Raw genomic sequence first — 27433 nt, 5'->3', positions numbered from 1 at the left:
GTACTGAGAAGTCGGGGTTCTTTTTCTATTTCAGTTGATATTCTTGGCCTAAAGTATTGAGAGAGTAAAATTGTGCAGGGTCACACAATGAGTATGTGTCAAGGGGGGAGTGAATTTTAATCCAAGTCTTCCTTGCTTTGAGACAGGGTCTCTATAGGTTTTATAATAATTTCAATTCACAAGAGAGTCAGGTCATTGCTCTCAGAATCATTCTTCAGTCTTTCTTCTCTCACTCTGAAACTACAGATCCCAAGACCTCATAGGTTCCAGTGTCCTAGAATCCTAGTCATCCAAGTCTACCCACAACCTATAGTCCATTACTTTTACCCCTGACTATGGTACCTTGGTTTTTGCTTGTTTGTTTTTTTGATGGCCCAACACTTCTTGGGCTTAGAGGTTTGGTCTCTGAAATTTCTGTGACCTGCAGATGAGCTGATTGGGATGGTTGGCCTGCAACAGCAATCATTTTATCTATCATTCTGCCAGGACTTTTGTCTTTTCAACTTAGCATGAGACCTGCCAACTGGTACAGACATCATTTCCTTCAGGATAATACATTTACCTATCCATCACTACTGAACACCTGTTATGTGTCCAAGAAACAAAAATAAGGCATCCTTGCCCCTGGGAATCCAGTTGGGGACACAGAACATACAAGTCGGGGGCAAATGGCTTTCTGTTGTGAGTTTTAAGGGTCAGATGAGGAGTATAGACAGTAAGTGCTCTAGAACTGACCATTCTACATTGGGTTAGTAGTGAAAAGAGTTGGGATTTAAATAGTTGGGCTTTGAGAAGGATGGATGAGTTTTGGATTGGGAGAGGAGAAAAAGCAGAAAATATCACAGGAGGGAAAGAATATAGCTAAAAATGTGTAAGTTGTGATTAGGGAACGATCGTGCCAGTTTGGACAATATTTATTGAACTGAAAATTGAATTAAGTTGATCAGTGGATAGCTGGGGTGGAGGAAAGAGGGAACAGGATGATAAAAGAAGTAGACTGAGGCTAGATTGCCAAGATCAGACAAGACCCAAATTAAAATGTCTGGAATAGAACTGAAAAGGGGAGAGAAAAAGGGCAGGGAGAGGGCTTAAATTAGGCTTTGTTCTGGGGATAGAATGGAGATTTCACCTTCTCATCCCAGATGGCAAAACCAAGAGAAAAAGCAGCCAAGGAGAAGGCCAGGGCAAATTATCTCTAATGAGGACACACTTGGTGAGAAGGAACCTTCTAGGCAGTGTTGGTTAGCCAATCTAAGTTCCTGGGGGGGTGCAGCCTGGGGAATTAGTGCTGGGCAGCAGAAGTTTACCAACTTGTATATTTCAGTGTCTTCAATAACTTTCCCGGCACCCGTGGATCAGATGAGTTCTAACAGTTCTGTTCATTAAGAAGTTGGATCAAAATGTAAAATGTCCTGGGGCACTCTCGTGAGCCTATTGGATGCAGTGCCCCAGAAGCCTCAGACTTTTAGCATGTTTCTAAGAGCCTCCTTCTCACAGGTACCCGGACCAGACCCATAGCCTCCTCACAGGTACTCCTTGTCACCTGAATCCTTGCTCAGCTCTAGAAATGACTGTAGCTGTTAGTTTCCCACAAACCCCCACAGTGCCCACCCCTCGGAGGGAAAATCTGCCGCTGGTGATAGAAGAGGCCCACCCTTCCTTGTCCTTCACAGGGCGGCCGTGAAACAACGGTGAGCTGGGTAAGTCATGAAACGACAGCTCAGAAGACAGCATCTAGGTCTGTCCTACCATGAACACTTGGTGACCTTGGCCGGCCTGACACTCCACATTTGATGCCTTATTCCTATCCAATGAGTTACTGAAAGGATTAATGGGGGGCAGAGTGGTTGTAGTGGATGCAGTGCCAGGCTGGGAGTCAGGAGAAACATCTTCCTGAGCTCAAATTCGGCCTCAGATATTTACTAGCTGTGACCCTGGGCTAGTCACTTCTCTTGTTTGTCTCCGTTTCAGTAAAAAAATGAGCTGAAGAAGGAAATGACAAAACCATGCTGCTAACTTTGCTAAATAATCACAAAGAATCAGACGGGATTCAACAGCAACAAAACAATGGCAAGAGGATGGATAGGGAGGAAATTTGAGAAGCACAAATTAATCACCAAAGGTGATGAGCCTGAGGCCTTGGGTAGTCCCTTCAGAAAATACCACTTTCTGCCTCATCCTTGAAACACAAGAGGGATATGATTTTGATAACATTATGTAGATAGGCTTCCAGTTCTGATTCTTCTGGGATTTTTAAACAGTCTTTAGACAAAAATAAAACAAAAAACCATTCACAGTGGTTATCATGTTGCCACACAAAACTCAGCAAAACCTGATGCATGGTTTGGAGCAGGTTTCATGCTGTAGTAGAGATCTGCTAAGATTCAACATTTTTCACACATGCCTGACTCACAACATGGCTGTATTCACAGATGACAGACTAGGAAGGCCAAATTAAAACTCAGCATGATGGCTGAGGCCTGATTGGCAACAAGCAGGCCAAAAACCCCAAAATTGTCCCTTCACAATTAAAAACTTTTTTTCATTAAAGTTTTTATTTTCAAAACCTATGCATGGATAATTTTCAACATTCACTCTTGCAAAACCTTGTGTTCCAAATTTTTTCCTCTCTTCCCCCGACCCTCTTCTCTAAACAGCAAGTAATCCAATATGTTAAACATGTGCAATTCTTCCATACATATTTCCTGTTGGAATCTTTATAAACTGCTAACTAATTAGAGTTGATCTGATCTTACAAGATGTTTTGGGCCAGAACCTGAAACAAGGTACTAAGTAGAACTAATTAGTACAATGCTTGTGTTTACACCTTTACTCATCGGAGTTCTCAAGTATGCCAGATTCACAAAGTAAGCTTTATAACTTTGTGAATTCACATCTTCCTTAAAGCTCTTAGGGCCAGAGAGCACTATGGGAGAAAGCCCATAATCCCTCTCTCTCATATTCCATAATTCCTCCCTCTTGTATAAAAGAAACAGACAGAGGCTTTCAGGGAGATTTCAGCAGAATTACGCCAGAAGCCCTCTCTCCGAGGCAAGACAGATTCAACTTGGTGCTGGCTCTGGAGACTGAAGAAAGCAGAGGCAGAAGCAAAAGACAAAGCGGCAAGAGCTTTTGAAACCAAGCAGCGAGATAGACCTCTAAGCTAACTGGGCTATATTGGAGATAATAAAAGATCTGAACTTTTATCACCTGGCTGCATTTGAGGTAATTATTGATCCAAACTGATACTAAAGCTGCCTCCAAGAAAACCTCCCCCAGAGAGAACTATTCTACTTATTTTAAAAGAAGATGATCACCACAATTTCCTACAATTATCATTTTTTAAAAATAACTTTTTATTGACAGAATCCATGCCAGGGTAATTTTTTACAGCATTATCCCTTGCACTCACTTCTGTTCCGATTTTTCCCCTCCCTCCATCCATCCCCTCCCCCAGATGGCAAGCAGTCTTTTACATGTTAAGTAGGTTACAGTACATCCTAGATACAATATATGTGTGCAGAACCAAACAGTTCTCTTGTTGCACAGGGAGAATTGGATTCAGAAGGTATAAATAATCCGGGAAGAAAAACAAAAATGCAAGCAGTTTATATTCATTTCCCAGTGTTCTTTCTTTGGGTGTAGCTGCTTCTGTCCATCCTTGATCAATTAAAACTGAATTAGATCTCTTTATCGAAGAGATCCACTTCCATCAGAATACATCCTCAAACAGTATCGTTGTTGAGGTATGTAATGATCTCCTGGTTCTGCTCATTTCACTTAGCATCAGTTCATGTAAGTCTCGCCAGTCCTCTCTGTATTCATCCCACTGGTCATTTCTTACAGAACAATAATATTCCATAACATTCATATGCCACCATTTACCCATTCTTCAATTGATGGGCATCCATTCATTTTCCAGCTTCTAGCCACTACAAACAGGGCTGCCACAAACATTTTGGCACACACAGGTCCCTTTCCCTTCTTTAGTATCTCTTTGGAGTATAAGCCCAGTAGAAACACTGCTGGATCAAAGGGTATGCAGAGTTTGATAACTTTTTGAGCATAGTTCCAAATTGCTCTCCAGAATGGCTGGATGTGTTCACAATTCCACCAACAATGTATCAGTGTCCCTGTTTTCCCACATCCCCTCCAACATTCTGCATTATCTTTCCCTGTCACTCTAGGCAATCTGACAGGTGTGTTCTATAATTATCATGCTGCACAAGAAAAATCAGATCAAAAAGGGTAAAAATGAGAAAGAAAATAAAATGCAAGCAAATAACAACAGAGAAAATACTATGTTGTAATTCATACTAAATTTCCACAATACTCTCTCTGGGTGTAGATGGCTCTCACAAGACCATTGGAACTGCTCTGAATCATCTCATTTTTGAAAAGAGCCACGTCCATCAGAACTGATCATCACATAATCTTGTTGCCATGTACAATGATCTGTTTCTGCTCATTCTACTCAGCATCAGTTCCTGTAAGTCTCTCCAGGCCTCTCTAAAATCATCCTGTTGGTTGTTTCTTATCAAACAATAATATTCCATAATATCCATATACCATAACTTATTCAGCCATTATCCAATTGATGGGCATCCATTCAGTTTCCAGTTTCTTGCCACTACAAAAAGGGCTGCCACAAACATTAAAAAACTCTTTAAAACTAAAGGAATATTTCTCTGTATATCCATTAGGGAAAAAATGCAATCACTTCTAAAACAGGACACAGTATTTCCTCTGTCCAAGAGTATACCCAGCACACTGGAGTCTTCAAACTACAAACAAGCCCCCTCACCTCTACACAATTGTGAGGGGGTACTAATGGAGAGAGGAAGCATTACAGTCATTAGCTTTGAAGTGCAAAACTTATGAATGGTGCAGTGGTTGAAGGACTAAATCTGTTGTCAAGAAAACTCAAGTTAAAATCTGGCACAAGACATGCAATTTTAAACTAATTATTTAATCTGTATCTGCCTCAGTTTCTTCATCTGTAAAATGAGAATAACACCTAACTGGGATTGTTGTGAGAATGAAATTTGTTTATAAAGTGCTTTGCGAATATTAAAACAATATACAGACAATTCTTGCCTTATATAAATTCACACTAAGCAAAATCGACTTTATGTAATGAATTTTGAAACTGGCCTTCTTAAAAAATGTCAGTTTCACAGTACATTACTATGCTCTCTTCAGTCCTGCTCCTCAACCTTCCAGCCCTCACAAAAATCCCCTTCCCTCCTAATGAAGGCAGATAGACTGTCACCTTTGATCAAAGGCTTGGCTTGAGACCTGACCTAGAAAAACCACCTTTCCCCTAATTTGCCCACCCACCTACTTCTCCTCCACTCAGTTTACCCTCTACCCCAAGAGGCTGTTCTGATGCCAGATATGTGTCCTTGCATCATCATCCCTTCCTTCTCCCTTCCCTGGGCCTCAAGAGAGCAAACTCATCATACATAATTACTTTACATAGGGGTCTGCAGACCCCTTCACTTATGTAAAAAGAACTTTCTGAGCATACTAGTAAAAAATCAGGATCTAGGGTAGTAACTACACTTTGAGAATTTTAAGAACATTTTGCCTCTTATTATCTCATTTGAACTTTAAAATTTATTGAGAAACAGCAAGGGTAATTTTCTGATGACAGAACTTCATAATTAAAAGGGCTCTCAGGTGCCATCTAGGCCCAAGTGATACATGAAATCCCTCCACATTGAGGCAATCACTACCCTCTTCCCAAATTAGTTTTTGTATTTTTGGACAGTTCTATTTTTCTCTACATAAAGCCTAAACTTGCTACCAATCAACTATTACTAATGCTATCCTATGAGCCAAACAGGATATAATTCCTCTTTCATGTAAGGTCACTAATTACCTGAAGACCATTCTGTTTCCTCTTCAAGGTAAAAACTCCCAGTTCCTTTAAGTGACGCTTGGATGGCATGAACTTAACGCTCTTCATTATTCTAGATGCCATGTTTTGGATGCTAACATCCTTCCCGAAAAGTAGCAAACAGAGCTGACCATTGTATTTCAAATCTGGGGTGACCAGGGCAGCAGGACTACCACCCTCCCAGCCCCCAACACTACCATTATTTTATCATGGTCTAAAAGTTGTACAAGCTTTCTTGGATGCCCTATCATACTACTCAGCCTACAATTCATTATCAATACTCTCTTTTCCCTCCAATTCCCAATATTTCTCAGGCAAACCCTTTATCTAATGTTTTTTCTATCTCATACTTATCACTTTGATTTTATTCAGATCTAAGACTTTATATGTAGTCCTTTCAAGTTTTATTAGATTACACTCTGTATCCTATTGTCAAGATAATCTAAAATTCTAATTTAAATCATCCTGCATGTGAGCTAAACCATTGAGCTTTGTGTAGCCTTGTATTTAAAAAGTATGCATTTATACCCTAAGTCAATAAAAACATACAGCATTGGAATCAAGCACAGGTTGCTGGGACACTCCATTGTTTTCTCCAAGATGACATCAACAATAAATGACTGCTCTTTGTCCAGCCAATCACCTCTGGACCAATTTTTAGTCCGTATCTCCAATTTTTACAAAAGACTGGCAAAAATTTTGTTGGGATATTGGTATTACTCATACACCATTATTTTGATCCACCTCTTCCATAAGTAAACATTTTGCCACACTTGGCACTTACTTACTACCTTGTGTGACTCTGGGCAAGTCACTTAACCCCAATTGCCTCGGGGAAAAAACCATTTAAGACAGGTTCACTGACCTATCTACATCCTGCAGATCTTGGTCTCTTCCTAATTTTTGAAAATTAGCCCTTTTTGGAGCACAACATGGCACTTTTTTCATCTTTTTTTTGCTGTTTATTTTTCTTTTTCCCTTTTGATATGACTTTTCTTGTCATATAAACATGGAAATGTTTAGGGGAAAAAAGGGCAGCTAGGTGTTGCAGTGAATAAAACACCAGAGTTCAAATCTGGTCTGACGCTTCCCAAGCTGTGTGACCCTGGGCAAGTCACTTAACCCCAATTGCCTCAGCCAAAACAAAAAAAAAGGGTGCTTAGAAATGTTTAGAAAAATTGCACGTTTAATTTCACTATATTGAATTACTTGCTGTCTGGGAGGGGGAGGAGAAAAATTTGGAACACAAGGTTTTGCAAGGGTGAATGTTGAAAATCACTTTGCACGCATTTTGAAAAAAAGCTATTAAAAAAAGAAAATTAGCACTCTTACTCCTTAGCTTCTCCTCTGCTTTTTAAGGACCAATGATAGTCCCTCAGTGGTTCCATTTTCCAGATTTTTAAGTAGCTTATAATATAGTCATTGAAGTCAATTGAAATGACTTAAGGGCAGTCAAATCATTTCTTACTATTTCAGTTATTTTAGTTATTGATTCTCGATCACTAATTCTTCTGCTTTACAAAGATCATTCTCCTTGGCAAATCACACAGAAGCAAAATGAGACACGACGAGTGGCTCTGCCTTCTCATGATCAGTTTCATCTTGTCCCATCAAACAGGGCTGCCACCTCCACTTTGATTTTTCCTTCAGTGTAGTTAAGTCCATTTTGTTAATCTTCGGTACACAAAATATTAAACATTTTACATATGAGGAAACAGATGCAGAGAGGTAGAGTTGTTTAAGGCATAGTGATAGGGAGTTAATGCAGAGCTAGTTCTAACCCACTTTGTGCCCTTGGTGTCACAAACAGGGCCTATAAACCTTACTGCAATGTAAGAGAGTGTATACAATTATATCACAGAAATACAGAACAGTCAGCCAGCTAGGAAAAGTCAACTTTTAATTATAACCAGTGTTGTCAAGCAAAAATCAAAGAGGTTAACATGATACAATTTTTCTAAAAAGAAAACCAAAATTGTTCTTCTGCCCTCCAAGCTGCTGCAATGGGATCAAGGAGGGACCAGACCCAACTGATCCTCTTGGATTCCCAGGGGCTCACTCCATGGAAGGGTATTGTCTCAGAATGTACAATGAGAGGTGTTGAGAGAACCATGGGATTCAAAGAGGGTTGGTGATCTTCCCATCAGTCGATAAGAACTCTTTCCAAAGGCAAGACCCAGAGAAGCTTCCAGGGATTTTTGTAATACCAGAGGCTCCAGGGCTATCCAAAATAATCTAATCCTCTGGTTAATAGAGGAAGGAAGAGAAACCTATAGAATTTCTAGGATGACCCAGAAATAGAATGGTCTGAAGATGCTTTGTGCTTGCTCCCCTAAAAATAGGAAATCTCTTCTAGAAGGGAAGACAGTGCCAGGTGTCATCCATAAATGTGGGTCCTGGGGATGGAGTAGACAGATGTTGCAATGTCCTTCCATCAGTCTGAGCTCCATCCTTACCACCTAGCTTGCCAGTCTAGGCTAAATGCTAGCTGGGATCCTTGATACCAGAGCAAAAGTTTAAAAAAATATATATATATATGTGCAATGGGAAACAATTAAAAATGCCCCATGATCTCAGCAACATAAGTCACATGTATATATACATATATATGTACACATATATATATGTACATACACATATATATAAAAACAAAAACAACAAAAACACAAAGACCAATCTTGTGTATGACCTTAGAATACTCGGTCAAACTCTGTCTGATTAGTGGCTGCTGGGTTGCGGCTCTGATTGGCTGGCTGTTGGGGCATGTGCCCACCACCTCTCCGTCGAGGTGGAGCCAAATATTCAAACATGGAAGTACTGTGAGTGGAGAGCATGTTCTTGAGGTCCGAGGGCATAGGGTCTGACCAGAAAAAGTCATGGTTGAGAGCATCATCACTGTCAATACGCTGGGTGGGGTCCAGCACCAGCAGTTTGTCAATCAGATCCAGTGCATAAGGGTCCTTGACATAGGCTTTGAGCCGCTCTTTGACCTTCCGTTTCTGTCCTTTAGGCAGGTCCAGTTTCTCATACAGCTCATATTTATCCACATTAGGCCACACCTATAAGGGAGAGGAAAGCCCTTATAGGGTTAGTTTGGAGCAAAGGAGCTTTTAGGTGTCAACCCAGTTGACTAAATTAGCCCTGGCTAATAGGATAAATGGGTCAAAACCAAGGATTTTAACTTAATTGTCTCTCACTGAACTATGAAGTCCCCTGGAAGGAGAAAGTTTGTCTAACAAAAACTATGGACTTGAGGTTGCCCCACACAGTAGAGTGCAAACAAACTGTGAGCTCTAAGAGAGCTTTTCTGTTACCTGCCAGATCCCTTTCTTCTTACACCCATTTTAATCTACAAAATGAAGATATAGAAGGTGTTGCAAGAGCTCCAGATGGATTATAGCTGTAACTACATTTTTAGGTGACTAATGCTTTGGTACTTGGCAAGAATGTAGCAGTCAGCAGAATAAAGAAGGCAAGACCTAAGGACTATGGGGTTAGTGGACAAACTTGCCTCTGGAGTGATGGAGCCACAGAGCTGACTGATGAGGGTCAGTTGGTGTTGTTCTGTGTTACCCTGCATAATAGGGCTACGGGTCCACATCTCTGCCATGATGCAGCCTCCACCCCAAAGGTCTATTGGGGGACCATAGTCACGCTCTCCTGTAGACAAGAGCAAAAGAAACAATTGAAGTTATGAGGCTATTCCACCTGGAACCCCTTAGCTCTCATCCAAACTTTCTGGGAAAATGCCAGTTTCCCAGTCTCTTCAAGACAACTAGTCTCTTCTTGATTCACTCCCCCCAAAGCAATAAAGTGTCATAGTAGATTTTGGCGAAGCTGGAGTCAGGAAAAACTGAGTTTACATCCTGCCTTAAATATATACTAGCAGTATGACCCTAAAAAAAAAAAAAATCACTAACCCCAGTTTCAGTTTCTTCATCTGCAAAATGGGAATAACAACATTTATCTTACAGGGGCAGTGAAGTTCAAATGAGATAATATATATAAAATACCACATAGTTAGCTATGATTGACCTCAATTTACAGAGGAGAAAACCTAGACCTAGAAAAGTGATATAGAGCTAGTTAGTGGAACAGCCCAGACTAGAACCAAGTTTTTTGATTCCCAGAGCTCTTCCCATTATACCACGATTCTAGCGCAATGGGAAAGCATACTCTCTAATAACCAAGGCCATGTCATCTGGTTCACATAATCACCAGATCATCTGGGCACCTCCCCAAGTACCCAATGTCCCCATATATCTAAGCCAAATAAAGTCATACCAAGTAGCAGTTCTGGCGGTCGGTACCAGAGAGTCACCACTCTGTTAGTGTAGCGGTTTGGCTGGCTATTCTTGGCCAGACTGAAAGCCCTGGCCAAACCAAAGTCAGCCAACTTCAGAACCCCATCCCGAGTGATGAGCACATTAGCAGCTTTCATATCTCGATGTAAAATCTATTTAAAAACAGACATAAAGATACACACACATACACACACAAAATAAAAAAGTTAGAGCCTGAATGTGCCCTTTGGTTTGTGTCCACTGGACACGAACTTACACAAGAACTCAAAAGTTTAAGTCCATATTCTGGTCCATATTCTGCCTTGTCTAGGCACACATATTTGTTTTTCTCCAAGCTCCTAGTTATTTGTTTGAATTCCATTTTCCTCCTCACCTCCTAATCCCAGAAGAACTTCTGACTTGGAGGAAAAAACAGACATTTTAATGGAAGGAGGTAGAAGTAAGAGACTTCCAGGTCAAATCAATGGATTTTTTGAAATTAGAAATAGCAGAATTCACGGGGTATTTGCCTATATAGCTGTCACTCACTTAGAAAGCAGTTCTCCTATACAAATTCTAACTGCCTTTCAAGACCAAAGACAAATCCAACCCCTTCCAGCTCTTCCCCAATTACCAAAGCCCTTCCTTTGAACTCCTTTAAGCACTTACTAGCTATCACTTGCTTGGACTTTCACTATAACACAAGGCGATTTCTACCTATTTGCCTTTATCACCATTGTCTGGACTGTTATAATAGCCTCCTGATTGGTCTCCTTGCTTCAAGTCTCTTCCCTTCTCTAATACATCCTCCATGTAGCTGCTCAAGTAATTTTCCTAAATAACAAGCCTGACCTGGTAGTTCCTCTACTTTATAAACTTTCCTGTGTCTTTCTACCTCCTCCAGGATCATATATAAATGCTTCAGACTGGCATTTAAAGCTCTCCCAAACTTGGGCTCTTTCTATCTGTCTAGCATGATTATATACTATTTCCCTTCACATACTCTTCACACATGACATTAGCTTCTATGACAGCTCCTTTGCATATTACCTCTAGATACCTGAAAGCCATTTCTCCTCATCTCTACCTCTTTAAGTGTCGCCTACATAAAATCTTTCTTCTTCCCCTTAGTTGCTATTAGTACCTGCCTTCATTTAGCACTTTGAAAAAACAAATAACCTTTTTTGTGTTGCAGACCACTGACAGAATGATGAAACTACAGACCCCTTATCAGAATGTATTTAAGTGTATAAAACAAAATATACAAGATTACTAAGGAAAATGCTGCTGTCTCCTTGGATAAAACGGAAGTTCTTTGAAGGCAGGACTGTTTCACTTTTGGTTTTATATTCATTCCCAAGGTTTGGAACATAGTAATAAACATGTGTGCCTCTCTTGTTTCGCAGGAACAAATCCTGTATCCCACACAGCTTAGTCCATCCTTGCCTTCTATTTTCTGACATTTAAGAAGCCCTCACAAATTGGCCCTTTCCACCACCCATTCTAGTGAGCCCTTCAACATTTTGTGGGTAGACTATATCAGCCTCTCAATTGGTCTCTGCTGCTCCAAATCATTTGCATACGCTGAAAGAAAACTCTTTCTACACTCTACATTTGACACCCTCCTTGACATTAAACATGTTACCTTACAAAATAAATGTCAACTCACTCAATCTAACATTTAGAGATCTCCCCAATAATCTGATTCTAACCAATAATCACAACTTTGTCTTCTTCTGACCTACAAGTTTCCTTTAAAGAAAAGGTCAAAGCAAAAAAGCATTTATTCCTTGTCTTTCCATCATACCTCAGTTACTCCCACCCCTACCCTTTGTTCAGGCATTTCTTGCTATAACATATCCCACCCCCTTCCCAATTCTTCCTGTCATTTTTAAGAGTTATTTGGCTTACCTTGTTCCGATGAATGTAGTAGAGACCATTGAGCAGCATTTGCATCACCTTCTTGATCTCCGACAGTGTGAACTTGACATGGGCATTGCTCAGAAGCCCAGCAAGGTCATGTTCACAGAAATCAAACACCAGGTAGATGCTGCCTTTGCAGCGGTTGTAGGGAGAGGCTAAGATGGGATGAGAGAGAGAATGGTCAAAACCCAGAACCTTTTTCACCACAACCAGTCCTAAAGTGAACCATCAGGTAAATCACTACCAACCCCAGCAACAATAGCCAGAGGGTTGTGCTGTGGGGCAGCAGGTGCAGAAGTCCAATTAGAATTCGCCATCATGGATATTTTTGATGAAAAGGAACAAAATAAACAAATGAATAAAAATCAAGAAAAACAGTAATAGAGGAAGGAAAAAAATCAGTACCCAAAGGAAGAAAAGTTCAGATCAGTATTCAGGAACAGGGTACCACAAGGATTATGATTTAGTTTCCAGAAATGGAGACAGACACAGAAGTTGGAAAAAGTCTTAAAACTATATCAAGATAGAAACACAAGTTACCTTTGGTCCTACAGATCTCAATTAGGTTGACTACATTCTCGTGTTTGAGAAGCTGGAGAATCTTGATTTCCCTTAAGGCAGTGATGGGAAACTGGTCAAGAGAGAAGAAGCAAGAATGAAGAACAAAGGTAATATGATTTATGGCAGCTGGAATTCAATTCATTCTCCATACAGATGCCAAAGTAATTTATTTCTAAAAATAATAGATCTAATAATATCTCTTTTCTCAAAAAGTTTCAATGGCTCTACTGTCTCGACAATAAAATACATTTAAAGTCTTTCATAACCTGACTCCAACCTTCGTTATTTCTCCTTCAGAAAACTTGCTCCTCCCCTCCCCCCATCTATATAACATTTCATTTACCACCTCCATCATCTTCAGTTGGTAGAAGGCTACCCTTCCTTATATAAACCCCTTGCAATTCTAAGATTTTCAAGGTTCAGCTCAAGTACTACATCCTACATAAGTGGGAGGATGACTTTCCAAATGAATGAATGGGGAGTGGGGAGAGAAAAAACAAGATTTTCTACCCTACCATCCAAAGAGAAGTCTAATTTCTAGAAAGCTCTTCCATCCATATAAAACTGTTAGAAACCTAGGATGAATCTGAATTGGAGAAAAGGCCTTTAGAAGTCATTTGATACTTGAGTTCTAGAACCAACTCTGTGATCTTGAGCAAGTCACTACTTTTGGTCTCAATTTCCTCATTTCTAAAATGAGGGAATTGAAAAAGATTATTCCCAGCATATAAATGTTAAGATTTTAGATCAGTGTTTCCAGAAGTTCCAAATCTGTCATACACCTGGACTAAGACTGGAAAATGGACTATGGGAAATTAAGAGAATTCGTAAGTATTCTAATGTGGCCCAAAGTGCCAACCAAATAAAAATCTTTGCTCTTTGATTCTGCACATCCCAACCCAATCATTCCAATATTGGTGACTTCAGACTTTTTCCTGGTGTTCAACTTAACATTCACTAATGGTCCACCCTTGTTAAGAACCCTATACTAGGTATTGGCCAAGATAAAAAGTTTAGTTAAGACACTCTAGTAATTCACTGCTTCATCTTTCCACCTTGCCTTGTAAGAAGATTAGAATCATTCCTCTGGAATTAAACATATGATGGATAAAAGATTCTTGACAATAATTTCCTTCTGTATGGTGACAACATAAACACAGGTGCCCATCCTTCTATTTGTGAATTTATAAGTAAATCCATATCGTATTTCAATTCTTGCTGATAAAAAGTTCGGAATTACTCCTTGGGAAATTTTTCTACAAGGACCAGTATTCATTTGTCAATATAATTAAGGCATTAGAATTATTCTATCTACCATTCTCCCCTCAAACCTTTCTAAAGAGAGATGAGGCCTATCAAAAGGAAGGAGAACGATAAAAGGAGTTTTAAATTTATACTGCACTGCTAGGTAAACTTGATATAGCAAGTTTACAGACTGTTAGGACTAGAAAAGGCTAGGAAATGTTAACAAGATGTTTAATGGAATCTGAGTTACTATAATTAGAACCAGAGGAACAAGGGTGAACAATCAAAGAAAGGTCTATGATCTGAGTTCTATAGTCTCAAAAAAAGAAGTCAACATCAGCATATTCCAGGCTTAAAAAATTGAGAGGACAATGAGGCCAGAGTTTCATAGTCCCCTCCAATTTAGGACCCATATTCCATTCACTTACCCCTTCCTTTTCGTTTTCCATCAACACTTTCTTCAGGGCCACTTTCTTGCCAGTCTGTCGATGTTTGGCCTTAAAGACTTCACTAAAAACCAAGAAATGGAACATTTGTTTATTCAGACCCCCTTTCTGCTCAGCACCTCCCAGAATTTATCAAGAAATGGCAATTACCCTTTAATCCAACTTCTAACACCAATTATCAGAGCTGAAAGAAGCTCAGAAGCCATCTAGTCTAAAAATCTTTCACTATTTAGATAAGTTAACTGAAAGGGTAATGCCCATGGTCATACTATGAAGTAGTGGCAGAATTTTAACTAAACCCAGGCAGGCTTTCTGAATCCCAGGCCCCTTCTTGCCACCAAATCATAACATCAGTTTAATTGAAATACAAAACCAAAAGCTGTCGATAAAAAGACTCGCCTTCAGATCTATCCCTAACTCCTATCTTAAAGCTCTCCCTTCCTTAAGACTCTCTATCCCTTTCTAAGCCTCCTTTGTTTCAGCTCTTCCCCTACTAGCTGCCACCTCCCTCCCCCCCAAAAAAGGAAGCCCTTTCACCTCGCCTGAGGGCTTCCCCTACTTTGCCTCTCTTTTCTCACCAAGACCCAAACCCTCCTTTCCCTCTCTCCAAGCTGCCCTAACCTCCAGGGTCCCCGGCAGACTCATCCAGGAAGCTGCACCTCAAGCCCTCCAGCCTCCCGTAATCGGACAGCCTCGGGGCCCAAGACCCAGCCCAAAGAGCCTCCCTCAGCCTCGAAGTCTGGATAAGACTGGCTCACCAGCCCCCAGGCTCTATAGTCCGTCAGTTAACTTTCCAGAGCCAGGCCCCTTCCCACCCGGCGATTCCCACTTTGCCATCGGGCCTCAGCCCCAAAACTCCGCTTAGGCCTCGCCCCTGCCCCTCCCCAGCGTCCCGCGAGCTGTCCCGCTCCGACCCCCGGTTCCCGACCCCAGCTGGCCCCTGGAAACCCCTTACAGTCTGGGGCCTCGGGAGGCCCCAGGCCCCCCTCATCCCCCACCCTGGCCCGGCCCGGCGCTCACCCGAAGGTGCCCTGGCCGATCTTGGCCAGCTTCTCGTACTTAGACACTTCATCGCAGAAGGGGCATTCCACCGTGTCGTACTGCTTGGCCATGGCGGCCTCGCCCGTGCCTCCCGCCGCCCCACCGGCTGCCCCTGCTGCCCCTGGCCCGGGCCCCGCTGCAGCCGCCGCCGCCGCTGCCGCCGCCGCTACCGCTGCCGCCGCCGCCGCGCCCCCCACGCTCCAGCCCCCACCTCGACCCCGCCACTTCCGCCTCCCGGGCCACTTCCGGCCCCGAGGTGCCGGCCCCGCCTCTTCCGCCCTACGGCCGCCGCCGGGACCCCTGGGACTTGTAGTTCCCGGGAGGACGGGGGCTGCTGGGGCTGTAGAGCCGCCACCGCCGCCGACACCGCCACCGCCGCCGCCAACACTACCAACACCTCCCGGGCCGGGAAGGCGGGGTCCCGGGATGGGGGCGGGGGCTCGGGGCGGCCCGTCCCGTTGCATTGGCCTGGCAGCTAGCCCTTGGAGCTGCTCCGGAGCGGATCCCGGGCGAGCCGCAGTCTCCTCCTCCTCCTCCTCCTTCTCGGCTCCGGCTTCTCCGACGCCGCCGCCGCCGCCGCCGCCGCCGCGGGGCTGGGGGCGGGGAGGGGAGGACAGGGGGAGCCGCCCCCGGGAACCGGAGCCAGAGCCGGGCCCGGGGACGCTTGCTCCTCTCCTCCTCCTCTCCCAGGCCCAAGCTGGGGCAGGAAGAGAAGGAGAGGCTGAGACAGGAGGAGGAGAGGACACCGAGAGGGGGTGGGGGCGATGGGGGGAGCCTGGAGGGGAGGGGCTGGGGGCGCGTTATAAAGGGGGGGTGGGGAGGTGCCACCCGGCCTCGCCCGCCTACTCCGCGGGTGCACCTGCCGCGGCCCCGCCCCGGACCCGGACCCGCCCGCTGGGGGGGGGGTGTCTCGGTGCGTCACCAGACCCGACTACGGCCCCTCCCCCGAGGAGAGGGTCCCGGTCCCCACCTTCCCTCGCTCCCGTTAGTGCCGGGGAGAGGAAAGCGAAGAGCGACGTCTGGGCCCAGGAACCCGGACGCCTGGGAACCTGGAATCTAGCCCTCGGTTCGCCGACGGGGAGCCGCCCAGCTGTCCCGTCTGCCGCCCAGCCGTGCCTCAGTTTCCCTTTCTGCACCTTAGGCCGGGGCACTGAGGGCGCCCCCAGAGTCTTGGCCGTCGTGGGAACAGCGAGCAAGCCGAGCCCTCTCCTGCCTGCTCCCCCAACCCCTCGGGCTCCGAGTGGGGAGAACGGCCGAGAGGCGCACGGAGGAGGCGCGGAGTGAGCGGGGGCCGAGCCGGGGGGCGGGGGCTGCCCTCCCCCCGCCGGCCCCCCGGGTTCCCTTGGTTGACATGGCAACCGGTCGCCGCCAGGGGGAGCAGCGAGACCAGAGGAGCGGAAGGAGGGACCGGCCCGGGGTGGGAGGAATCGGCCTGGAAGGTCTCTTGGGTGCAGGTGGGCAGAGTCCTGGGGGGCTCTTTCTCATTTCTCCTTGGGACTTAAAGACCCGGGAGACCCGAGCTCCTAGTCGGCCCTCTCCTTTCTCTAGGGTGGATGTGGGGGGCGGAGGGAGAAATACTCTACTTTCTGTCACTGCAGTTTCCCCTAGGGCAGGTTTAGGGTGTTAACTTTGCAAACTCACCATGTCCAAAACTGACCTCACTTTCTTTCAAAGTGGGCTATCCTTTCAGACTTCCCCGTCTCTGTCACATCCTTCAAGGTGAACTTCTTTTCTGGCTCGGACCTAAGCAGGAATTATTAATAAAAACAATAAATGTAGTCAAGGCTGTGTTGTTTCCAGGTGTCTACTTGTAGGATATGTGAAAGCTCCCTCCATATAGATCAGCAACTAATTTGTAATTTCTAGTTTTAGAGAGTTACTAAATGGTTAAACATCTTTGCCACGGTGAAAAAGTCAGTGTCAGAAAGAAGAACTTGAACTGAAGTCTTCCTGACTCCAAAACCTGCTATCCACTATCATTATGTCACAATACCTCAACCTACATGACAAAACCAGTAATATTTAAATCAGTTCTCCTATTTCATTGGACAGTATATACTCTCTATGAGTGAAGACCTTAGTCCCTCATCCTATGTCATTCTCCTTGGAGCCCTTTCAAAAATCCTAGTTATTATTCTTATTGTTATTGATAATTATTTCAATAAGCAATAGCTCCCAGTTAGGTGGTATTTTGTGGATTACAAAACATATTCCCACAACTCCACCATGTCAGTAGTGCATGCATTAGTGTCCCCAATTTACAAAGGAGGAAAGGTATCAGATAAGCAAAGGGACTTGTCTATATTCATGTCATTAGTGAGACTTTTTCCCTCACTTAGAACCTAGGCTTTTTCCCTCCCTTAATCCTTCTACTGGAGTTCAGTGGATTCTCTCTCTGCACCCTCACCAGGAGCTCTAAATTGATTGCCCTGGCCTTGCAAAAAGAATCTGAGAGTTAGCAAGGAACTTAAACTTCCTGATATCCAGTCCACTAGAGAATTTTGCTTTTCACCTAGATTATTGAGACAACCTCCTTCATGGCCTCCCTCTCTATCCTGTTCCTATAAAGACTTAGGTTAATTTCTTTGAAACTATGTCATTTCCCTGTTGGAGAATACAAAATGGCTTCCAACTGCTTCCAACATTAAATCCAAACTCCTTAGCCTAGCATTTGGTGCTTTCTGTACTACCTCTCTGACTTTGCCGTCAATATTTTTTCACCCTATCTCTCCAGCCCTCCACTGCCCTCCATGAATTCTCTGTGAAGATTAGTTTCCCACTGAACCTGGGGAACATCCCTAGGATTTTTCTGTTTCTTTGTACCTCCCTCTTTCTTTTTTTTTTTTCCCCAGCAATGTTTCCCCTACCTGGAGAGCAGAGCCTGGCGCATCCTACATAGGCAATTCAATTCAATTAAATGAGCATTTATTAAGTACTTACTATGTTCCAATAACGGGATAGGATAGGAGTGGGGACATAGATAAAAATGAAAAATCACTCCCAGAGAACTGATATTTTTGGGGAGAAAAGAATAACATAAATAGAAAATTAAATACAAAATAGATAACGAAATTATTCCTAAGTAGAGGGCATTAGCACCTGGGGAAGGTCGGAATGGGCTTCCTGTAGGAGGTGGCAGTTGAGCTGAGCTTTGAAAGGAGCTAGGGATTCTATGAGGAAAGGGTGAGGAGAGAGGGCATTCCAGGGATGAGGGCAATCTGGGCAAAGACACAAAGCAGGAGATGGATGGAAAACTGGAAGCATATCCATTTTTCTGGATGCTTCAGTGTGTAAAGTCTAATAAACCTGGAAAGAGAATCTGGAGCCAAACTGCAAAAGGCATTTGTATTTTATCCCAGGAGCAATGAGGAATCACTGGGATGTTTTGTGGAGGGAATGGCCTTATGAGACTGTGTTTTAATGATATCTATTTGATAGCTTATGGGAGAAGGAATAGGTTGGATTTGGAGATTTAGAGATGATTGCAATAGTCCAGGTAAAAAGTGGTGGAGGTTTGAAGGAAGGGGAAGGCAAGTGTATAGAAAGGAGGGCATGGATTTGAGAGAGGTCATAGAGGTGTAATAGATAAGACTTAGCAATTTGCTTGCATGTGGGGGGTGGGACAGAATAAAGGAGGGGGAAGAGTAGAAGTTGAATGAAACTGAGGACCAGGTAATGGAGAGAACAAAAACAATGTTAGGAACAGGGGAGAATTTTGGAGAAAAGATAGTTTTGTTTTAGAGTTGTTGAGTTTTTGATGCCTTACAGGATATCCAATTGGAGATATATAATATTTGATGCTATAGGAACTGGAATAGATAAGGAATATCAGTTGTATCCCATATCTTATGGTCCATCGAAGACTTTCTAACCTTCACTCTAAGACATGGAACTTAACTAGTCACAAAATAAATTGCTATCTTGAGATTAAAAGACTAGAATTTTCTGCCATTAAAAATGTGTCCAGAATTCAAGCCAAAGTAGGAGTGGTGCAGGGGGACTAACTTAACATACTTTGTGCTTGGTGTCTGTAAAAATATTCTAAAGTATGCTAAAACCTTACCCTGGAGAGACTCATAACAAGATGTCAGTGGGTCCAGAACCACATATCAAGAGATCTCTTAAGTGATGGAAGAGAGGTATCAGAGAAGGATCCTTCTCTGTGATCCTTCTCTGATACACAGATTTATTGCCGGAGGGGTCATTAAAGATCACCTCTTCCTTTGTTTTACAGAGACTCAAGTGAAATGATTGGCTCTGCCATCACCCTTTCTCCTGTGAAGTTTGGAAGGACCTAAATAGGAAAGACAAATAAGATGACCTAGAGGTAAGAAATTACAGGAAAATATAAGATGGGATTAGGAGAATGGACTTTTTCGGGGAGAATCAGTTTACTGTCTTTTGACTTTTTGCCTTCACCGGTCCAGAAGAAAAGGCAGGGCAGGTCTGGTCCTTGAGAAGAGAGAAATTTTGTGTTTGTGTGGCAATATGAAAAGGCACGTTGGAACAGAGTATATGGGAGTTGTGAATGAGACTCTGAAGTGGCCTGAGAAAATATGCTGAGACTAGACTTTATCCACTCAAAAAGGAGCTGCAAGTGGGTCATTAGTAGATTTCCTGCAGAAGGACACGGCCAACAGTCATGTGCTTGTCCACTTGACCAAAGGTAGTCCATGGACAATATTTATGATCCCCAGTATATTGTGTGGATAAATTTGAATTCCATGTATTATGTGTACCCCAAGCTATGTAATTCTGGAATCTCACCTTCTGGCCTGAGAAGAGAGGTTTCCTGGGCAGGACCTTCCTTAGGGCTTACCTTGTGGGTAAGTCTAGATTCAAAAGTTCCCAATGTTGAGAATTTAGAGATCAGACCACCTGTACCTTGGAGGAAGAAGAGGACCAGTCACAAAGTTCCTGAGCATTGTCCTTAGAGGAAAAGGGGTTGCTCATTCATTGGCTACGAACTGTGTTTGCCTTCAAATCACAGAGTGATGCTAGAATTCTGGTAAGGAGCTTGTAGGAACCGGTGGGAAGGCTATGGGCCCCTCAGAAGGTTAAAGAGTGGCCCCCATGGCCAAGGTAGCCCCCTCCTGATAGCAGCTAATTAGCTATATAAATGCTTTATATATTTCTCTTATCTATTTATGGGTTCCCATGAGGTCTTTATAGTTTCTAGTATTTTCTGAGGTAAAACAAAGGCTGTATTAGCCATATATCAATCAAATGAGATAATATTTATAAAGTGTCTGGTATATAGTAGGTGCTATATATTATTATTATCTATATGTATATATATATGTGTGTGTATGTGTGTATGCAACTGTGTATATATACATGTATGTATCAGTATGTATAAATTCCATATATATCTTAAGTACCTTTGTTAGAACTAGGGCCCTATTGCACACATTTAGGAAAACTTGAACAGTAACCAAAAATAAGCATTTTTAGAGATTTTCTTGGAGTAAATTCAAGTGGGACCAACAAGTCTAAGAAAGTAACTACTTTCTTGAATCAACCCCAAGAATCAAGACTTTTCTTTGAAATATAGTTTTGGGGATTAGGATGGTGAGGAGGTAGGGATGGGTCAGGGGTATACCAAAGTTTATATTATAAGAATTCATATTTCTACACTAGATTAAGAAGATTGTAATGAATGTTCTCTAAATTTCCTTTCAGTTCCAGATCTTGTAGCTGAGTGTCTGCTCCCCCAGTCTACAGCTCCTTGAAGCCTTGTCCAAGGTACTCAGTCCTGAAGGAGAGCACTTTGGAGGGTGAGAACCGAAAGAACAGTGAAGTTTTCTGTTCCAATCAGGCAGAAATTCCCTAAGATACAGACAAAGGTATGGAGCTGGTTTTTTTAGCAGCTAGGTGGTGTAGTGGATAGGGCCCAAAGTCAGGAAGACTGAGACTTTATTTAGCCAGATTTAGCCTCAGACATTTACTAGTTGTGTGACTCTGATCAACTCACTTAAAACCCTGTTTGTCTCAGTTTCCTCATCTGTAAAATGAGCTGGAAAAGGAAATGGCAAACCAACCGGTTTCTTTACCAATAAAACCCCAAATGGGGGTTTTATAAATTATTGTACACCACTGAAAATGACTAAACAACCACAACAATGATTTTTGGCCAGATCATGGCAGTTGTGAAATACACTTGAATCTTTAAAGGTATTTGTTTAATTGAATTGGACACCAAGGGCCAAAATTGGAGCTGTTTGTAGGAAGTCTTATTGAGTTCAGGAGACTTAGAGGAACCACTTGTACCCCAAGATAGGTTCTTTGGTAGAATCAGATAAGTAGCATTGAGATGGGACTTCCAGAGGTCTTCCTGATAAAATTGTCATCCAGTTTATAGTGGCACATAAGATGCATAATTTTGAAAGGTTTCAGAGGTACTAGTAATAGCTCTATGATAGCTTCCTTATACATCTTTCTGTCTCTACTCTCTCCTTTACTACCTCTAAACTATTTTTTATCAGACTGCCAGAATAATATTTATATATAGCTAAGATTAGATAAAAATGCATTAACTACTTAAAGAGTGTATTCCAGAAATATCTGCATACCAGACACTGTGTACAGATCATTTCTACTCAAAAAATTTCCACTTGATCTCTACTACCTATCAGTTAAGGTCTAAATAACTTTTTCTGGTATTCAACACATTCTATAGGGCATCTAGGTGCTATAATGGATAGAGCACAGGGCCTAGGCTCAGGAGGATTCCTCTCCCTGAATTCAAATCTGGGCTCAGACACTTACTGGCTGTGTGACCCTGGGCAGTCACTTAATCCTATTTGCCTCAGTTTCTCATCTGTAAAATGATCTGCAGAAGGAAATGGCAAAACATTCTCTTATCTTTGTCAAGAAAACACCAAATGGTATCATGAAGATCTGGACATGAATTGGACATGACTGAACAACACTTATCACTTTGCTGGCCTTATGTCATGTTACATCTGCTGTGGGTTATAGGCTTCGGTCAAACCAAGGATTCTCCCTCATACGCTACAAACATCTGTCTGCCCTTCCACACTTTTGCTCAGGCTGAGCCTTAGCAGGTCCTCCCTCCCCTTCTTCACTTTCTGAATTCCTACCTAAAATTCTTATAATATAATCTATGCTCCATCCCTACCCCCTTCTTATCCTAATCTCTAAAACTTAACCCACAACTTCCTCCAGGAACTTCTTCCCATAATGTTTTTGTCTTATAACTTACTAATAAGTTATTGTATAGTTGAGTATTATAGTCTCTGGATACAGTCTCCTGTTATTTTGGAGCACTGACTGTGGCATTTAAATAGTGTCTTCCCCCAGAACTCATTATCAAGGAAGGGTATTAGAAAGGTGTACCTCTTCCCACTATTCTACCTGTGCTCTTTTCAGTGATATTTGTGCAATAAAGTTGTCTATGATTGATGATGACTAGCTAATGTTCTTGCAAAGACAAAATTATAGTGTCCAATTCAGGGATGTTCTTGGGATTATGGGTGGGGATTCAGAGCCTTAGAGATGAGAAATACCTCTCCACACACATACACAGATGGCCCAGGCCCTTTGTTCCAGGGAGACCCAAGGTTATACATGGTGGACTTGGAAGACCAAAAGACCTAAAGTTTCAATCTTTCCTCTGACATTTATTAGCTATGTGACCAAGAGGAAGTCATTTAATCTTTCTAAGCCTAGCCTGAGTAAGAAGGAACCTTAAAATTTGTGGAGCCCAAGCCTCTTATTTTACAGATGAGGAAACTGAGATGGCAACACATTTAGCTGGCTTGTCCATCTGTAAAATGAAGATAATAATACCTAAAGCACCTACTTCACAGGGATTTTGTGAGCCTCAAATGAGATACTGAGTATTAAGATGCAAACTTGAAAGCCCTATAAAAACACCAACTATTATTAAATGCTCCCTCACCAGTCTGCCATTTTATAGTCCTCAAGCATCTGACTCTAATCTATGTTTCTGGTGGTATTCTATATCACTCCTCTTTATGTCTCAGCCAAACTAGACTGTCATCTATTCTCCAAATTTGTCCTTCTCTGTATTCACTCAAGCAGGTCACCTTGCCTGGAACATGCTCCTCTACTCTGGTCAGTCTTCAAGGCTTTGCTCAGATGCCGCTTCTTCTAGGAAGTCTTCCCTGATTACCTCAATTGTGAGTGTTTTCTCCTTCCTCAAATTATCTTGAATTTATCTGTGTACATGCTGTATTCCAGTCTTCTCTTTGCCCCCATCCCTCAGCAGATAATAAACTCTATGATGGATCATAGGAAATCTTTCAGTACCTCTTATTTAGTAGATGTTAATAAATATTTATTGAATTGGCTTGAAAATTATATTATTACTTAGTTGTTTCATCCTATCTGACTTTTCATTTGGGATTTTCTTGGCAAAGATACTGAAGTGGTTTACCATTTCCTTCTTCAGCCCATTGTACAGATGAGGAAACTGAGGCAGACAGGATTAAGTGACTTGCCTCAAGATCATATAGCTAGTAAGTATCTGAAGTTGTATTTGAACTCAGGAAGATGAGTCTGCTTGATTCTAGGCCCAGTACTCTATCCATTGTGCCACCTAACTACCTCCAAAATTATATAAATATATAATTATATATTACATGTGTTTACATTTACAGTTATATGCATGCATATAATTTTCAAGTCAATTTTATGTACTGTGTGTATAAATGTATATTTATTGTTATTGTTCAGTGTTTTCAATTATGTCTTAACTTTTCATGACCACACTTGGGGTTTTCTTGGCAAAGATATTGGAATGGTATGCCATTTCCTTCTCCAGCTCATTTTACAAATGAGAAAACTGAGGCAAACAGGGTTAAGTGACTTGTCCAGGGTATCTGAGTCTGGATTTGAGCTCAGGTCTTTCTATTCCAGACGCTACACTCTATCTGCTGGGCCACCTAGCTGTCATAATGTATATAATATAAATAAATATATATATTCTATGTATGTATATATTTTCTATATATACATATATATGCTATATATATATATTATATATACATACTCTATATATGTATGTACCCTCCCAGCCTAGAGAATGTTCTTTCTATTAATCTCCCATTTATTATAAGATATTGCTTTGAATTGTAGTTATCTGTATTTATGTCTTGTTTTTACTCTGAGGCTATGAGCAGGAGGACAAGAATCAGGAGGCTTATTTGTTTCTGAACTGCTTCTAGCACTTCACAGAAATCCTCATATAGATCTCTAGCTGGCACTTGGTTAATATCTGTTGATTTGTTGATTGTTACAAGGGTCAGACCTGAATCCTGTGCACTCCCCCGGGGCATCTCTGGCCAAGTCATCAGCTACCATCTGTGGATAAATGGTGCTTTGTGATCTGTGGGGCTCAGCCCTCTGGTCCTGCCTCGGAGTGGGATGGAGGCCAACAAGACAGGAACAGCTAACTGACCTCAAGAAGTAGCCAAGTGTTCATTAAAGAGTCATTAAGTGCTAAGAGCTGGGAGGGAGCTTAGAATTGGGAATGCAAGAGCTGGGAGGAGTCTTAAAACATGGGATGTTTTAAGGGCCTAAGAACAGAAGGTTGGTGATAGGGTGGCCTTAGAATAAAGAATATTCACACTGGGAGAAACATTTTAGAATGTTTAGAACTGGAGCAGACCTTAGCTGTCATCTAGCTGGATTGTTTGACCTCACAGAGGAGTCTTGGGTTCTAGTTCTACTTTGGACACTAACTTATGACCTTGAGTAAGGTCACAAGGATTTCATCTCTTTGCAGTGTTTCCTCACCATCCCAGAAGTGACTGGGCATTGAGTGATTTAGGACCAGATTTATTACTGGTGCGACTTAAAGGAGTATGAAGAGTGCCCTTTGCCCAAATTATCTTCCCTTCCAGGTACCGCAGGTCTGAGCTCCTACCATTGTAGAGAGTCGTTTTAGTTTACCTAGTTGTAGATTCTCACAGCTAATTACCTGGGAGGAATAACTGATTCAATTACTAATATTTCAGGCCCCCGGGTGGAGGAGTCCCCAATCCAATTTCTCTCAGGATTCTAGCATGTGGGTTTTCATTCTATGCTCATTTCAAAGCCAGTTCCCCCCATCTCACGCTCCCTGCAGAGGAAAAGGATGAGGAAACCAAGACCTACTAAGGGGAAGTGACTTATGACACATCCTGGAGGGTGTGAGGAAGACCACTGTCTCTGGTGGGGAATGACAAAACACGATGACTGTGGCCCAACAGGATATGACTCAAGACTCCAGTGGGGGAAAAGGAAGGAAGGAGAAGGCTGGAGATGGGCCTAGAGAACACCGAGCTGAGAATTTGGCCTTCAGCATCTATCCCAAAAGCCTGGGGATTTCCACTCATTGAAAGTTGGAAGCAAAAGCTTAAATATTTTAAGTTTGTCTTTGGTGTTGTTTTGTGCTCCATTCTTCCCTTCTTTTAGAAAATATGTGACCTCTTACCCACAACAGTAAGCATTAACTGAATATCAGAGCTGAAAGCATTCTTGGAGGTCCCCTTGTTTTACTAGTGAGGAAACCGAGGTTTCCCCCAGGAAAGGGGCTTAGCTAAGATCACACAGCAAGTTAATGACTTCCCTTTTCTGCTTGTGTTACTCTTTTGCCTTGTGTCTGATCCAAACAAAAGTCGAGGGGTGGTGGAGAGACCCCAAGTGCATTGGATCCTAACTCAGAGGACTGGGCTTTGAACCTCATACTGTGGACTTTGCACCATCACTTAAACCCCTTGTACCTCAGTTTCCTCATCTATAGAAATGAGGGGATTTGATTAGGTGACTTCTAAGGTCCCTTCTAAATATATAATCTTAAAATACCTATACACATATGTGCACCTATGCACATATACACATACTGTTTAATAGCAGATTCTCCAAAAAGCACAATACATCTTTTTAATTTAAGTAGTTAATTGATATTAATATTTACTGCATTACATTCTTAATTTTAGATACTCAACAAAGCAATAAATCAAATACTTTTGTTGTTGTTCAATCAAGTCCAGCTCTTCATGACTTATTTAGGGTTTTCTTGGCAAAGACACTAGAGTGTCTTTCTACTTCCTTCTCCAGCTTTTTTAATAGATGAGGAAATGGAAGCAAACAAGGTGAAATGACTTGTCCAGGGTCACATAGTTAGTAAAAATCTGAGGCTGAATTTGAATTCAGGTCTTTCTTACTCTGGGCCTGGCACTATGTCCATGTGCCACCTAGCTGCCCTGATTGATATTTATATGCCAATTTCAGAGGTAAAAATACTCACACTGAAAATTTAACAATTAACTCTTGAAAGCCAGTGCAAGTTGGTTCTAGCATCTCTGTGAGTGTGTGCATAAATATAAATGTGTGTGTTATGTGTGTATATATACCGTATATTCTCGAGTATAAGCTGTCCCGAATATAAGCCGAGGCCCCTAATTTTAACCCCAAAATCTGGGAAAACTTATTCTGTCAGTAAGTTTAGGTAGTGCACCAGTGCCCGCAGAGGAGGAGAGCGGGTGCCGGTATACGTATGTAGAGCAGTTGCCAGCATTAGGATACAGTCCAGTTACCAACTGTGATACTTACAGGAACAGCCGCATCACCGTAGCAACGGGCGGCCCTGTAGTATCACAGTCGGCACTTGCGCTGTATATTACACAGCATGGGGGCATTCAAAGGGATATTTACCCATGTTTTATCTAGTGACTCGAGTATAAGCCGAGGAGGGGATTTTCTGCCCTCGAAAAACTCGGCTTATACTCGAGTATATATGGTACATATATGTATATTGTATATATATATGTGTGTGTGTATGTATACATATATACATACATATTTATATATATATATATATATACACACACATATACATACACACACACAAATTTCTTTATGAAAAGCCCTTTTTATCTGAAGAAGGGGAGATAGGATACTGAGCCTACATGAAAACACATTCAAACAAATAAAAAGGAGTTCAAGTATAATCAATATAATCAGTACATTGACAAGAATTTATTGGGGCCAAGGCCCTTTAC

The 27433-nt window shown here is 42.2% G+C and overlaps 2 protein-coding genes across 5 annotated transcripts in view; one reads left to right on the top strand and one right to left on the bottom strand.

Moving 5' to 3' along the window:
* Window positions 1–7785: 7785 nt before the first annotated feature.
* CDK9 (cyclin dependent kinase 9) lies at window positions 7786–17241 on the bottom strand. 2 transcript variants are annotated; one of them, XM_051980047.1, is made up of 7 exons: window positions 16538–17241; window positions 14343–14424; window positions 12649–12739; window positions 12097–12263; window positions 10187–10358; window positions 9414–9562; window positions 7786–8961 (listed from the first exon to the last, which is right to left on the bottom strand). In XM_051980047.1, the coding sequence occupies exons 2-7, from the start codon at window positions 14361–14363 to the stop codon at window positions 8593–8595; spliced, it is 969 nt and encodes a 322-aa protein (XP_051836007.1). In that variant the 5' UTR covers window positions 14364–14424; window positions 16538–17241; the 3' UTR covers window positions 7786–8592. The 2 variants fall into 2 exon arrangements, with proteins under 2 accessions (XP_051836007.1, XP_051836006.1); XM_051980046.1 differs by lacking the exon at window positions 16538–17241 and adding an exon at window positions 15381–15530.
* A 2349-nt stretch (window positions 17242–19590) lies between these two features.
* Window positions 19591–27433, top strand: part of SH2D3C (SH2 domain containing 3C) — a 45375-nt gene continuing 37532 nt past the window's right edge. The window contains exons 1-3 of one of the 3 annotated variants that reach the window (XM_051980027.1): window positions 19591–19728; window positions 21084–21178; window positions 23469–23566. The gene's annotated coding sequence lies outside the window, so the exon portion shown is untranslated. Of the gene's footprint in view, window positions 19729–21083; window positions 21248–23465; window positions 23567–27433 lie in introns of those variants that run through there. The other 2 variants (XM_051980026.1, XM_051980028.1) reach the window with 2 other exon arrangements.

This window comes from Antechinus flavipes, chromosome 2 (assembly GCF_016432865.1).
Source record: "Antechinus flavipes isolate AdamAnt ecotype Samford, QLD, Australia chromosome 2, AdamAnt_v2, whole genome shotgun sequence".
Taxonomy (NCBI): Eukaryota; Metazoa; Chordata; class Mammalia; order Dasyuromorphia; family Dasyuridae; genus Antechinus; species Antechinus flavipes.
The sequence above is the reverse complement of the archived record's forward strand: the minus strand, read 5'-3'. Positions and strand labels throughout refer to the sequence as shown.

Coding starts and splice junctions, on each gene's coding strand:
- CDK9 (XM_051980046.1), bottom strand. CDS start 15,472: ATGGCCAAGCAGTACGACACGGTGGAATGCCCCTTCTGCGATGAAGTG. Junction 12,264..12,648: donor TGAGATCTGTAGGACCAAAG/GTAACTTGTGTT, acceptor ATCCCATCTTAG/CCTCTCCCTACAACCGCTGC. Junction 9,563..10,186: donor ACCGCCAGAACTGCTACTTG/GTATGACTTTAT, acceptor TCTTGTCTACAG/GAGAGCGTGACTATGGTCCC.